The sequence below is a fragment of the Toxotes jaculatrix genome, chromosome 19 (assembly GCF_017976425.1).
Source record: "Toxotes jaculatrix isolate fToxJac2 chromosome 19, fToxJac2.pri, whole genome shotgun sequence".
In the NCBI taxonomy this organism is placed as follows: domain Eukaryota; kingdom Metazoa; phylum Chordata; class Actinopteri; family Toxotidae; genus Toxotes; species Toxotes jaculatrix.
The window spans coordinates 3591081-3604260 of record NC_054412.1 but is presented as its reverse complement, the minus strand read 5'-3'; the positions used below and the strand labels follow the sequence as shown (position 1 = coordinate 3604260).

The 13180-nt window shown below is 41.2% G+C and overlaps 1 protein-coding gene across 3 annotated transcripts in view; it reads right to left on the bottom strand.

The window, feature by feature from the left end:
• Positions 1-1712: 1712 nt before the first annotated feature.
• LOC121199410 (E3 ubiquitin-protein ligase TRIM9) overlaps positions 1713-13180 on the bottom strand; it is a 33070-nt gene continuing 21602 nt past the window's right edge. Inside the window, exons 4-11 of one of the 3 annotated variants that reach the window (XM_041064058.1) lie at positions 11758-11868; positions 9668-9809; positions 5800-5963; positions 5282-5420; positions 4007-4131; positions 3729-3907; positions 2481-2643; positions 1713-1908 (exon numbers count right to left, since the gene is read on the bottom strand). In XM_041064058.1, coding sequence (XP_040919992.1) covers positions 1861-1908; positions 2481-2643; positions 3729-3907; positions 4007-4131; positions 5282-5420; positions 5800-5963; positions 9668-9809; positions 11758-11868 — 1071 coding nt within the window. In that variant the 3' untranslated portion in view covers positions 1713-1860. Of the gene's footprint in view, positions 1909-2480; positions 2644-3728; positions 3908-4006; positions 4156-5266; positions 5421-5799; positions 5964-9655; positions 9810-11757; positions 11869-13180 lie in introns of all 3 variants that reach the window. The other 2 variants (XM_041064059.1, XM_041064060.1) reach the window with 2 other exon arrangements.

Genomic DNA, 13180 nt, shown 5'->3' with positions numbered 1-13180 from the left:
ACACACACTTTCATAATTATGGGGAATGGAAATATGTCAATATTGTAATAAAATTCAGGATTAATTAACTTCTATTGAAAAAGTAACTTCTCCATTCTCTGCTGCATTAAGATAAGTGATAAAATACACAGGGGTATGCGGGTATGTCAAAGCAATATTATAATATCCTCAGTCACAGTGGTTTGGTTGAATTTTGAAGCGTCACAGGCTGCCGCATCCAGTCCCTGATGAGAAATGTAGCAGCATATGTAGCTTTACCTGATGTGACTTTTCAAGATCATTTTCAGTTCGACAGTTTAAGAAGGTGTCTGAAGCTCTACAGACAGACTTAAAGATGAGCACAGCATGAAATTACTATGAGACAACCACACTTTTCTCATCTACTTCTGATGTATTGTAGTAGCTATTGGCCTTATAAAACAAAGAAGTAAGATTAGACTCATTTCCATTTCATTTCAGCATTTTTTTTGACATTCATGCCTCAAGGTGAAAACAGTTATTTGTGAGACTGTGTGAATACAGTCAGGGAGAGCAACAGTGGAGAGGGCTGGTCCTTCGTTTTGAATAATTCAACCTGACAAGGTACAATTTGTTTGCACACAGTTTTTTTTCACAGTCAGCCAAATTAACACATATTCCCAAAATATATTAAAAGCTATAGGGATATTTTAACCTGTGGCCTCACTTAAACGCTGCTTTGTGTAACCCTTGTAAAGCTATGAAATGCTAATTGAAAATAACCCAGCGTGCCCCCAATCGAGATGCAGCCGTCGGTAAAAGTTTGTCCCAAAAAAAAAATGCAATTAAATTAAATATTTAATTTTAAATGGCCACACCCAAGCTCCCTACACTGTTTATTCAAATTGCTGAAGATGAAATGGAATAAAAGCCAATCCTTCCCAGCTCAGTGAGTAAACCTTACTGACAACAGCACCAAATGAGACAGAGAACTCATCATGAGGAGAGCGTTTACCTGACATGTTCTTTATGTCAGGTTCCTACCAACAGATTAATCATTTCTCCATTAAACTCTAACCAAGAAGGAAAAACAGAAAACGGAGACGGCAGCGCTGTTGGAGCCACAGCTAGGATGAAAGTGTGCAGTGAAGGTGTAGCTTTTACATATTTCATGAGCGAAACAACCCACAGTGCCACCACAACCCCTACAAAAGACCCTCTTCATCTAGTTTTAGCTTGCAAACTGTAAACACACCTGTGAGAGAAGCAGAGCAACAATAAACACTGCTAAATCATTTCTCTCTCACGTTTGTTTCGGCCCCTGAAAGCACCATGTTGCTGTAGTTTCATAAAATGGAGCTGTAATTTACTGACGGTATATCTTACAATCGCTTTTCACGATTTTTAGCACAAAATCATTTTACTGCACAGTGTCGATGTCGTCACCGTTAATTCGGTCGGAGTGAGATGGTTGATAAGTTTGGTCTCAGGCCTTGAGGATAAATTTCAGACTGTATTTTCCTTCTTAGTGAAATTACTGGAATGGTACAAGCTGGAATAATATCATAGGTGATGCTAGTATCCGGGAGGATACACAGGGCAAAACTTTAGGATATGAAAAAAATATGGCCATCCACAGTAACTCCAGTCATATCTGTACTAACATCCACAAGCTTCAGTCATTGTGTTTATAGCCAATAATAACTCTAATTTATTCCTTCGTCCCAAATTTCAGGGTTTCACACTGAAGTGCATCCAAGATAAAGGGCACCTTGAGAAGGATGGGAGAGGACTAAGCCCCGTCTCACACTGCTGGGAAAAGGTCCACGCGGGAGCAAACTGAGGCTGCATATGACATCGTTTGTTTGTATCCAGGGCACGCTCAGAGAGAGGAAGGAGCTCCTACTGCTTGATATTCCTTGGCACCTCCAGGCCAGTGAGTAAGGTCACCTGAAACAAACAAACACTGAATGAGATCATCACTGATTGGGGCTGAGGACAGACTCTGAAAACATCAGACAGGCTACAGCTGGATGTGGGAGACACACAAGGGCCGTATTTGATATGTAATTTAATTTGGGGAAGATGCATTCGACCACTTGAGTCTCTGACGCTTGACAAATACTTGACATCACACACGATAATGAGTTGGATTTAGGCGACGTTCCCTCGGCAGCCAGCTGGATTAAACCGCACTCAACAATCACTTGAATATGGGGAATGTATCTGACAGCCTTTCAGAGTTATGAATGGATTCAGGGGACATATTCTTGATAACATCTTTTCATGAATACAGATTCTTCACTCCATCAACTTTTACTCTGTTTGAAACTCGTTTAATATACTTAATATGACATAGTGTAAAAGTATGAGCAGCATTTTAGAGATGCATCAGGTCTTCAGCTGAATTTCCACACCTTCTGAGGTGGAAACGTTTAAAAAGCAGCTACAAGCTTTGGAAGTGTGAGGTGGGAAAAGCTCAGCGAGTGGTTTTCTGCACTGTGATCCACATTCACACCGACCTGTACGTTTCTGTTGAGGCTGACAGCGGGCACAAAGACCCCGTCCAGGTTCTCGAAGGCAGTCGGTCCATGCTGCTCCTTGTTGATGTAGAAAGTCAGAGTGTGTTTGGTCAGATCCAGCAGGATGCCCACAGTCGAACCCTTAGTGATGCCTCCCTCCGCCCTACACACAGATAAAGATTTATTTACTATAGTGAAAGTGGTGCAGATAGTGTAATTACAGTATGAACCCAAGTAACACATGAAAATTAAAACAGAAGAGTTTCAAAATTTGGTTCAAACTGGATCCGTCTGTTAAACTGACAGTGTAAAGCCTTAGCTTCTAGGAAAAAGTGTGTTTTTGCTTAAAAGCTAAGGTGTGAAACCACCTCTGTACATGTAAACACGACAACTGCCACATTTCTCTAAGCTACCAGCACAAACACAAGATACCTGCCTGAGGACTGTGCTGTTTGAGAGTGACAAAGGAATCAATATGAGGTAAATAACAACATGAAACACAGACATGAGATGATTAATGGCGTGGAAGCAAATGGCACAGTGAATAAATCTGTAGTCTGGATGGACCGAGGCAGAGAAAGGGAAGAAATAAAGTCAAAGATTTTGCATATTCCTGTGAAGAGTCGGCTTTTCTCTTGTGAAGAAAAGACTTTTTTTTTTTTTTGTAAATAAATGTTTAATGAGAGTTTGATAGCTTCCTTGTGACACTGAGAGAGATGGTGCAGAGAGAGGTTTTGATGTCTCCTGCAGCCTGCAGTCGTCTTCTAGTGCTCCCTGGTGTGTTTGTTAGTTGGTATTGTATGAGCCCCAGGGCTCCCTCTGTCATCCTGTGTATATATCATCATACTCTGTGTATGTGTGTGTGTATGTGTGTGTGTGTGTGTTTTTGTGTGCATGTTCCTCTTATATATGTGAGATTTAATGCAGAGGACATAATGATAGATGGAAGGAGAGAGCGCCACCTTACAGAGTCTCTGCCTCCTGCTGTTCTTATTGGCAGGCGAGTGCCGTTTCTGAGTTAGCTCACAAGATAAATATCATTTTCTCATGTTTCCACATTTACAGGTTGACATTAAGTGGCTAATTGATTGGTTAACATCAGTAATAACATCAGCAAATACGAGTTTGAGTTGTAGCTGAGTCTGAAGTTCTAAGCCTACGGTGTGATAATCACACAAACACTAAACACTTAAATAACAAAAAGTTGCTGAACTGACATGAGCAAAAAACAGTACAGTAAACACCTACCTGTTGGTGTGGGAGTTGTTGTGCATGAACCAGGAGCGGTTGTTGTCCACATACATGGCCCACGCCTTGTCGTCCTTCCCTAACATCATGTCTTTCATGGTGTTGATCCGTGCCACGCCAAACGCAGGGTCTGGGTGGTTGTCATAGCGATCGATGCTGACCTCCCAGTAGTGCACGCCCTGAAATTCAAGGGTACAGACCAGTAAAATAGGTAATAAATGTGACGTGAAACTCAACATCAACATACCCGTCAGGCCCGAATGTGTCTGGATATTTACCTTGGAGAAAGCGGCAGTTCCCAGCACCACGCGGTCATCGTAGCTGTTACAGGTGACTGTTTGGTTTTCATTGGACAGGACAATGTCCCGATGGGCCGAGGTGGGGTCAAAGGTGAACCAAGCCACTGTAATGAGAAAACAACAGTCTGCTAATGGTTCATGTTTTGGACAGGGAGTTACACACACACACAACAGAGTCATACCACAACTGTCTATTTTTAAAACTGTACATCAAAGCCTGTGTTTGTTTCATAGCCTTTGTTGCTCTTTATGAAATGTGCTTCTTGTTGGCTTGACAAGTACAATTTCCTTTCTGTGTGTAGCTGCAGGAAGCTATAGTCCTCGAGGGAAGAGAGAGAGAGAAAGGAGGAGGAAGGGTGAGAGAAAGGGGACGAGGGCGAGCAGGCAGGAAGGAAGATGACAGAAAAATAAAAAGAGGGCGGGAGGGATGAACAGTTATCAGTCAGAAAACAGACCCTAATGCCCATTGTTGTTGTGGCTGGCAATGAGAGACTGTGTGTGTGTGTGTGTGTGTTTTTGGGATAACTCCTCGTCCCACTGTGCAAATGGGAGATTTTGTCATTGTCCCCTTTTCTCCTCCTTTTTTTTTCTACCCTTTGTCTGACTCTTTTCTCTTCTTTATTCCCCCATTCCTATTATTTCTGTTCTTTTCTTCCCCTTCTTCGTTTCCTCTCCTCTCCTCTGGTTTTCTGTTCCATTTCTGGTCCACTTTTTCTTCCTGTTCTCTCCTCTGCTCTGCTTCCCTTTCCTTCTTCTATACTAACCCCTTCTCATCTTTCCTTTCTTTTCCTTTTCCATCCTTTTCCCTTCTTTCTCATTTACTCCCCTACTTCCTTTTCCTGTTCTTTTTCTTTCCTTTTCTCTACCTTACTTCCTTGTACTCTCCTTTTCTCTTTTTCTTTCCTTCCATCCATTCTCCTCTTTTCTCTTCCATGTCTCCTGGAATATAAACCACTTACATGCTTCTCTTGTATTTACCTTGAAAAACTCCAGTTTCATCTTGTAAGAAGCTTATCGTTGTTACATACAGTAGAACAAATGAAATTACATGATGAAACCTCTCTCTCTCTCTCTCTCTCTCTCTCTCTCTCTCTCTCTCTCTCTCTCTCTCTCTCTCTCTCTCTCTCTCTCTCTCTCTCTCTCTCTCTCTCTCTCTCTCTCTCTCTCTCTCACACACTCACACACACACACACACACACACACACACACACACACACACACACACACACACACACACACAAACACAAAACCTACCATCAGAGGTCTTGAGCACAACTGTCTTGCTGTACGGTCCCACACCGATGGCGTTATAGGCTTTCACCCTGGCATTGTAGGAGCTGTTAAAATGGAGGCCGTCCACCGTGCACACAGTCTCCTTCCCCACATAAACCTCCTGAGATCGGACACCGACACGTATGTTTCAGCATCATTACACATGCAGGTTAAGTGCACACACATACTTATTCTATACATTCGTTGCTCAAACCCATCGTTAAGTATTAGTAATTACAAATGTAGGTTGAGTGCTCAGACACTTAAAATGCTTGTTTGCTGATGACACACATATTCAACTACACACGACTCACACACACACACACACAGCCATCTGGCTTTTGTCAGAGTTGAGAAGCATATGGATTATTAATAATAAAATTTAAGAGGCAGGAAGCTACAGAAAAGCTAGTATGACACACTTTCCTGAACTTTTGATTAGATCATAGACATAGTCTTTGTACTCTTTTGTCTCTGAGCCAGTGTGTTTTTGTACTGACCCTGTACTGTCCTCCGTTGCCATCGTCTAACTCCAAGATGTAGCCCTCGATGGGGTTGCCATGGGGGGCGGTTACTCTCCAGGCCAGGGTGGCGCTGTTGTTCCTGGTGCAGCACTTCTCCAGCTGCAGGAGAGGAGCCGGTGGCACAGAGGGTCCGGACTCCACTGTGGGGAGGATAGATGAATGAGACGTTAAGATTGCAATCGGGAAATGGAGGAATGGGGATTGAGAGATCAAGGTGGTGTATAAGAAATGTGGGAGGAGGGAGAGGTGGAGGGGAAGAGGAGCAAGACAAACAGAGGGATGTCGTCTGGCTGGTTGTGATTAAACAAACTGAAGGGAGAGAAACAGGAGCTTTAACGTGGATCAAGTGGGAGGAAAAAAAGAGCTTTAAAAGGTGAAAGAGCTCTGGGTTCATTTACAGGGCAACAGCTGGGAATCAGGGGAGGCTTTCAGTAGGCCCTGTGAGTACACTGTACCTGGTGTATAGTGTTAGATCTATGTGAGCTTTGAAAACTAGTGAATATTTTGTTACCGAAGCTTCCAGTAGCAATTATTTGAATACTGTTCGGTGTTTAGTGTACTAGGTTTTTGTCAAGGTGGAAAACCTCTCAAATGAGAGGGTTAGACAGTCTGGAAACATAGCGTCTCAGCTGCAGAACGTACTGATGAAACAGTTTAAAATGAATTAAAAGTTAGAACCTAAGGACACAGGATTCACGGCTGGTTAGGAAAGTCAGGAAAGGAAGGAATAAAAAGCAGCATGTCTGTCTGACCCATGGGGTTGTAAAACTGTGCTAACAAACAGGACAAAACTGTCTTCCAAAGGGGGCTGAAACAAACAGAATAAAAATGAAACCACTGAAGACAGAAGCAGCGATTTTGTTCAGATCTTAGTGTAATGAAGTCTGTTTCATATCATGTCTTTATCTGTTGGCACTTGTCTGATCTTTCAAGACAAAAAAAAAAAACAAGAGTAGTGACGACACAGGGGAAAGGCAGCAGTCAAAAGGAACAGTGTCGCAGGATCCATGCAATACACATGTAGATTTCAGTATCAATATTTAAATTCAATATTTTTTCACAGCATTTGTAGCCAAAGTAGTTCTTTGATTCATGCACAACTAAAAGGAAATGCGAATTACTTGTAGTTAAATACAGAACTGCTGATGTCTTTATTTAAATTCATTTTAGTACTCAGCATATATATTTTTTATTTTTTGTGCTTATTTTGTTCATTCTCATTCTTTTTCTTTGCATCACAGTGTTCTCCTGCTTGATTAAATTGATCTATTTCTAGACATATGTTTAAACACATTTCCTATGTGCTTTTTTAATTATGTATTTTTATACAACGATCATTTTGCCATTGTTACTTAATTTACATTGCAGTGTGTTCACACTAGCTTTGCTGGTAATTAGCTAAATTTGGTAAAATGCATCATCTTGCAGACATGATATGAAAATGAACCGTTGAGAGAATTATGTTTAATACATAATTCCTCTGCTTACTGAGGAGAAAACGCAACAAGGAAAACAAGGAATCAGTGAAAAAAAGGAAAGGCTGGTTCAGGAAAAAGAGAAGTACTTCAGGCTACAAATTTCAGTAACTGGAGTTTTGGGAAACTTTTGTGCTGCAGTGAAGACAACACAATTCTGCAGAGTTGCCATTCACTGGAGAGGAACTGGAAAACAGTGACCATGCAGAGGAAAGAGACCAGATAGACGCTGTGGGACAAAAAAGACCAATGAGTTTCCAACCAGAGGGGCTGCGAGGGCTACCAAGACTGAGGGAGGAGGAGGGAGTGGCAAAATAAATTCAAGGGAGGAAAACAGAGGTTTACTTTGAAAAGTGGATTCTCTGAAATACCTCCTGGGCTCTCTGATTCCATCTCAGCCTCATCACTGCCTGCTGATTGCATTTGTTTCAATAACGGAATCTCCTGCACATCTGGAAGTACGACGTTGGTTTGGGTGTTTTAATACAAGAGCACATGGACAGAAGATGGCATATTAAAGCAGCTGGAAGTGACAGTGAGACCAGTGGAGAAACTTTGATTTGACATGACGAGATCCTCTCTAATGGTGGTTAAAATAAAACCATATGGTCCTTCAGATTCAGATTTTAGTCATTAGACTCTGACCTCAAAAAACAAGGTCAATGACAGAATTTTCCAATTACTTTTGCAATATTGTAGTATTGTTTTCACAGTTTATTTTCATAATTAAAAACAAAAATACCATGGTCTACAGCAAAAGGAGAATGAGAACTAGCAAATGAGATCTTAACGATGAAGAGTTAAGTCAGGCTTATTTTGTGAACTAGAATGCCTCCTACACTGTGCTCAGGCTGTCTGAGACTAAAATTCAAAGACAGAGCTTTGTTCTGGATGATCAGTGGAATTTGAAGGTGGGAAAGCGTACAGACACCGGCCTTAAAGAACAAAGGAGGGACGATCAAAGCCTCGCTGCTTCCTTTTGAGCCTTTTCAGATTAATTCAACTGGGGCTCAAATCAGAGACAGCCTCCTTTAAGTACAACAACCCGTGCAGTGACCTCCAGATCTGGGTCACATTCTTCACTTACGATTCTTCCTTTTCTCAGGACTTGACATCCCCACTTTGATGAATGTAATGATGTTAGAGATTAGAAAAAATCTTCAACAACAACTTGTAAACATATTATAAACCCATTATGAGTACATGATCACTATAGTTCCACAGTGTTTTTATAATTATTCATTACACAGCACTAAACTGAATGTAATGTCATCATTATTTAAAGGGTAGTTTGTTTGTGTTTTTAATTAATTTGCAATAACCGCAATGGATCACAGTGAATTTTGAATAAATGCTGTATTGGAGCTCATTAAGTTAAAAACAACAGATTCATCCTAAAGCGTTTGATACTAGAGAATGATGAGTATTATTTGCTGTTTTAGCAAAGTGACCAGGTTGAAGTCGCAGCAGCACAAGAAAACAGCTCATCTTTACTGCCACCGTGGAGCATTATGGAAATAAAATATGCATAGTGCTGATTACATATTTAATGTACATTAACAATACATCTGGGTAATCTCTGGGTCTGCAGCGGAATGAATATAAAGGAGGCTCTGTTTACTCATGCACGCCAACTGCCTGCTGAGTAGCAACAGCCAATGAATAGCTCGTTCAGTTGTGTATATTTCTGTACGTCTTAAGGAAACAAAAAGGGAAGACACACAGCAACTAAATGCTGTTCACTGGTTGGGAAATCTATCATGAAGGAGAATTTTTTTCCTCAGGGATGTTTGTGTGTTTGCGCATGTCCAGTTTCTTTCTTATAGAGCCCATTTTAAGGTGCACTCCAATCCTCAACACTGAATTGATTGTTTTAGGGGTAATGTTTGGATTTTATTTAAAAGTAATTACCACCAATGCATGCAGATGGTGCAGATGGCACTTGTAGTTCTTTTCACTAAGTGGGAAACATTTATGTCTCTCGGAAATTTCCAATATTTTCAACTAGATTTTTTGGACTTGTAACAACATAATGTGAATCCGCCATGATGACACTATTGATTTTGCATCATGGTTAAAGCAGGATCCAATGTTTTTGGAGCTTGACCCGTGCACTAAAAGTCAGGCTACCTCGACTTCATCTGAACTGATTTTGACCTTTTATTGTCCGTGTCTCGTGAGGCTCCCATATTTACGAGTTTCATACTAAATCACACTCACACCGTGGTCACAAAGGTTGACCGCAGTGCTAATACAGAAGACTGAAATACAATAAGACTGAAAAAATCCAGTAGTCATGACTAAAATGGATTTAAAAATGCAGATAGAAGGAGAAGTGTGTATGTTTGTACGTTTACCTTTGCCTTGGCAGAAGTCTAGCTGCAGGATGGTCTGGAGCAGGGAGTCAGTGTTGAGGGTGAGGTCAAACTCAGGGCCGACTTTTGGCTCCAGAGCGCCTTTTACCCACTGGTCCTGAGACGACGTCACCCGCTTGATCAGGGCATCTGAAATCTACACACACATACACACAAACAGAGACAAGGAAAGATGCAGACAAACATGTGCAAAACAGATAAAAACACATGCACATAGTAAGAGAAAACCAGCACAGGAAAAGACATGTTCTCACACACACAGGAAATGAGAGCACATGCATTCAATATCTACATTTAAATATGCTTGCAAGGCTGCATACAGAATAGCTTCTCTGTTCCGGGATCAGTTCCATCCGTGGCTTCATTACATTGTGTCTGACAAGTGAAATGAGGCGGCATTAGTGCAGTTCAAATATTTAAGGATATGAGTTTTAGACCCCTCATCTACTGGTAAGAGCTTCGCTGCCTCAGGAAAAAAAAAGCTAAGTGAATTCATTACATTAAACTACTCTCAACTGCAAATAAAGTGATTGCGATTTTCTTTAAAGGCAAAACATGAGAGGAGGATTTGGAGATTCAGCCTTGAGCATTAAGGACACAGACTGCCTTTCCCCCTTCAGATCAGTTGAATTTACAAATGTTCCTGATCTTGCATTTAGCACTAATATCCACCCTTGATTCCTTCAGCCTCTAGCTTGGATTTAAGCAATGGCAACCATATAGAACCACATAATCAATACATTATTAAATATTTAGATGAAATAGAAGAGAGAGCATATGTGTGTGTGAGTGTGTGTGTCCCTTAGGAGTGTCTTTGATCTCTATTTCATCCCTCCCTTTCACCTTACTCTGTTGCTCTTGTGCTATTACTCTACAGGAAGAGAAATCATTCATAACCAGAAGCAGAGAGACAGTAGAAACGGAAACAGCTGTACTGTAAATGTAGCTGAGCGGCTGGAGAAGCTCATAGGACTGTGCGTTCTTTGTGTTTGTTTTCTCCAGGAAACATTTCGTCTTCTTCTTTGTCCTTTAACCATTGTGTTCAAGTGACTGTTGTCCCACACACCACCATTTAATGGGTAAAAGTAATAAATTACAAATTCAACATTGTTTTTTCCTTAATAATGTGTAAGTTTAAGTGGCCACAAAGTGGGCTTGCACATTTGATGACAGTGACAGTATGGAAATAAGGAAAAGTGATAAAACAGTATTTCTTCTGCATTTGACCTTTCTCTGTTTGACCTCATCCTGCACAGATCAATAACTACTGATCAGCTGTTGAGCATCAGAGCCTGCCGATAACTAAACATGTTGGGTCAATTGAAAGTGATCAGCTGCAGTATGAAAGCGAAACAGATGCACCCCGTGCAGCTCTGTGTTTGTGCCTGAGTGCAGGCTGGTATAGGTGTGCTGTTGTTACTCTCACATCAGCGCTGACGTCCTCCTCCTCTGACTATGCTGTGTTTTAAGCTGTGATGGCTTCAGAAACATCAGAGGCTCCCAGCAAAGCAGATTCCTCCTCTTTAGCTCAAAGGGAACTAAGCATCACACTTCCTCCTTCCTTTCAACTTTCACATTTACATTTTTTGGTTGTAAATACTTCAGAAAAAGTTGATTCCCGTTGATTTTTTAATGTGAGACCCCATGCTGTTTTTGCCTTGCGTACAATCTCAGAAACTTCAGTCAGAATTTAAAGTAAGCAGTTTTAAAGGAGAAGGCTGCTGTTGTTTTATGATGATCAGCAATTTCCCCGAAGAAACTAAAACCAAGAGTGAATTCGTTTTGCCACAGTCTGATTTTGCCTGCACCTCTGCGATAAAACTGAAGGGTTACGTGTTCCCTGTTGAGCTGAGAAAATTCTCCCAATTTTCTTGTGATACACAGAAAACAATTTAAAGATCCATATCTTAAAACTGTGTTGTCACAAAGAACTTTAGGATAAAACTCACACCATTTATTTTTACTTCATCTGGATTTAATCAGGTTTATTTCCTTTTTTCCAGTTACCATGTGAAGACCTGCTGAAGTAGGCATGAAGATGGTGTGAAGGTCAAACACACACAGTCACACAATCACACACATACCTGGAGGAATCCACTGGGATCATTCTCTTTGAGGACTTCCAGACAGTACTCCATCATACCTGTGGTCTGACGTAGCTTCATGGTGCAGTGAGTTATCTGGTCACGCACCACCTGACAAAGACACAGATCAGAGAAATTTCTTGTTAAAAGTTTTTAATCAATTATTAGACCATGGACACTTGATGTGACAGTTCTGTTCGTTTTTTTTTTAACTTAAGTGCTGAGAGAACGTTCACCGTTTTAATACATTTGATTTTACCTCAGAGGATTTATTTAACCTGTTTGATGAGGCAGGCAGAGCTCTGCAGCCCGTTATCTATACGTGCAGATACAAAACCCGACCAGCACAGTGCCGGTCTGTGCTGTCAGCTCTGTGAGGCACGCAAGCAAAACACCACACATGCCAACAGTAACTAGCATAAACAAACATTTTCATACTGTTTGTCATGGCTTAATACGAATGGAAAAGGTTCTGTAGTTTTTTTGTTGGCAGCACTTACAAGCTGTAAAAAGATTAAAGTTTATCACAGCATGTGCAGCTACTCGTTGATTATCAGCTGATGGAAAATCATACCGACGGCCTCATGCTCCATCTAACCAGGATTCCCCACCATTACCTCTACGTAAAAAAAACAAAAAACAGCACACCAGCATGACCAAGCCAAGCCAAGCCAACAAACATAAGTAACCAAGTCTAAAGGTGCATAAGCTGAAGGCTCAGAGTCCAAAGGAGGCCACAAAAACAGGGGAAAGGCTCCGAAAACTCCTCCCACGTTGTTTAATAACATTTTTAAAAAATGGAGCAAAAACATTTGATATGTAAAATATGTGACAAACCGGGCACTTAATGGCATGAAGGACACATGAAGGCTTGGGCTGGCAGCTACACCTGTTTGCATTGATTCTCAATCTTATATGTACATGGAGTGTAATTAGGGAATGGGGAACAGGTGTGCAGAGGTGGCTGTGGGGATCAGGTGATTGGAGCCGAAAATACCAGCTGAGGACATGACACTGTAATTCCATGACTGGAACACATCTCTGAAAATCCCGTAGTATTCCTGGCACACTCTCACCAGTAGTAACCCAGTTTCAACACGTGACACAACAGACAGAGTAGAATAACCAAAGTGAGGTGAGGCGAGTGTTTTACAGAAACACATTATCAGCCTTAACCAGACAAATCTGACTTATTTTTCTCTCTCTGGTTCTCTTCCCTCTCTCCTGGATGTGTCTCCCTTTTTCTTCACACACAAACACAGACACACACACACAGACAAACTTCACACATGCTATCTGCTGGCTGAGCTCCGAGCAGAGGGGAAATGAGATCTGAACGGGTGTCACAACCAGTCGTTCAAGGCTAATTGAAAATCAGCGAACTGTCACCGCCTTATTAGCCTTTTGTTTACATTCAGTTATA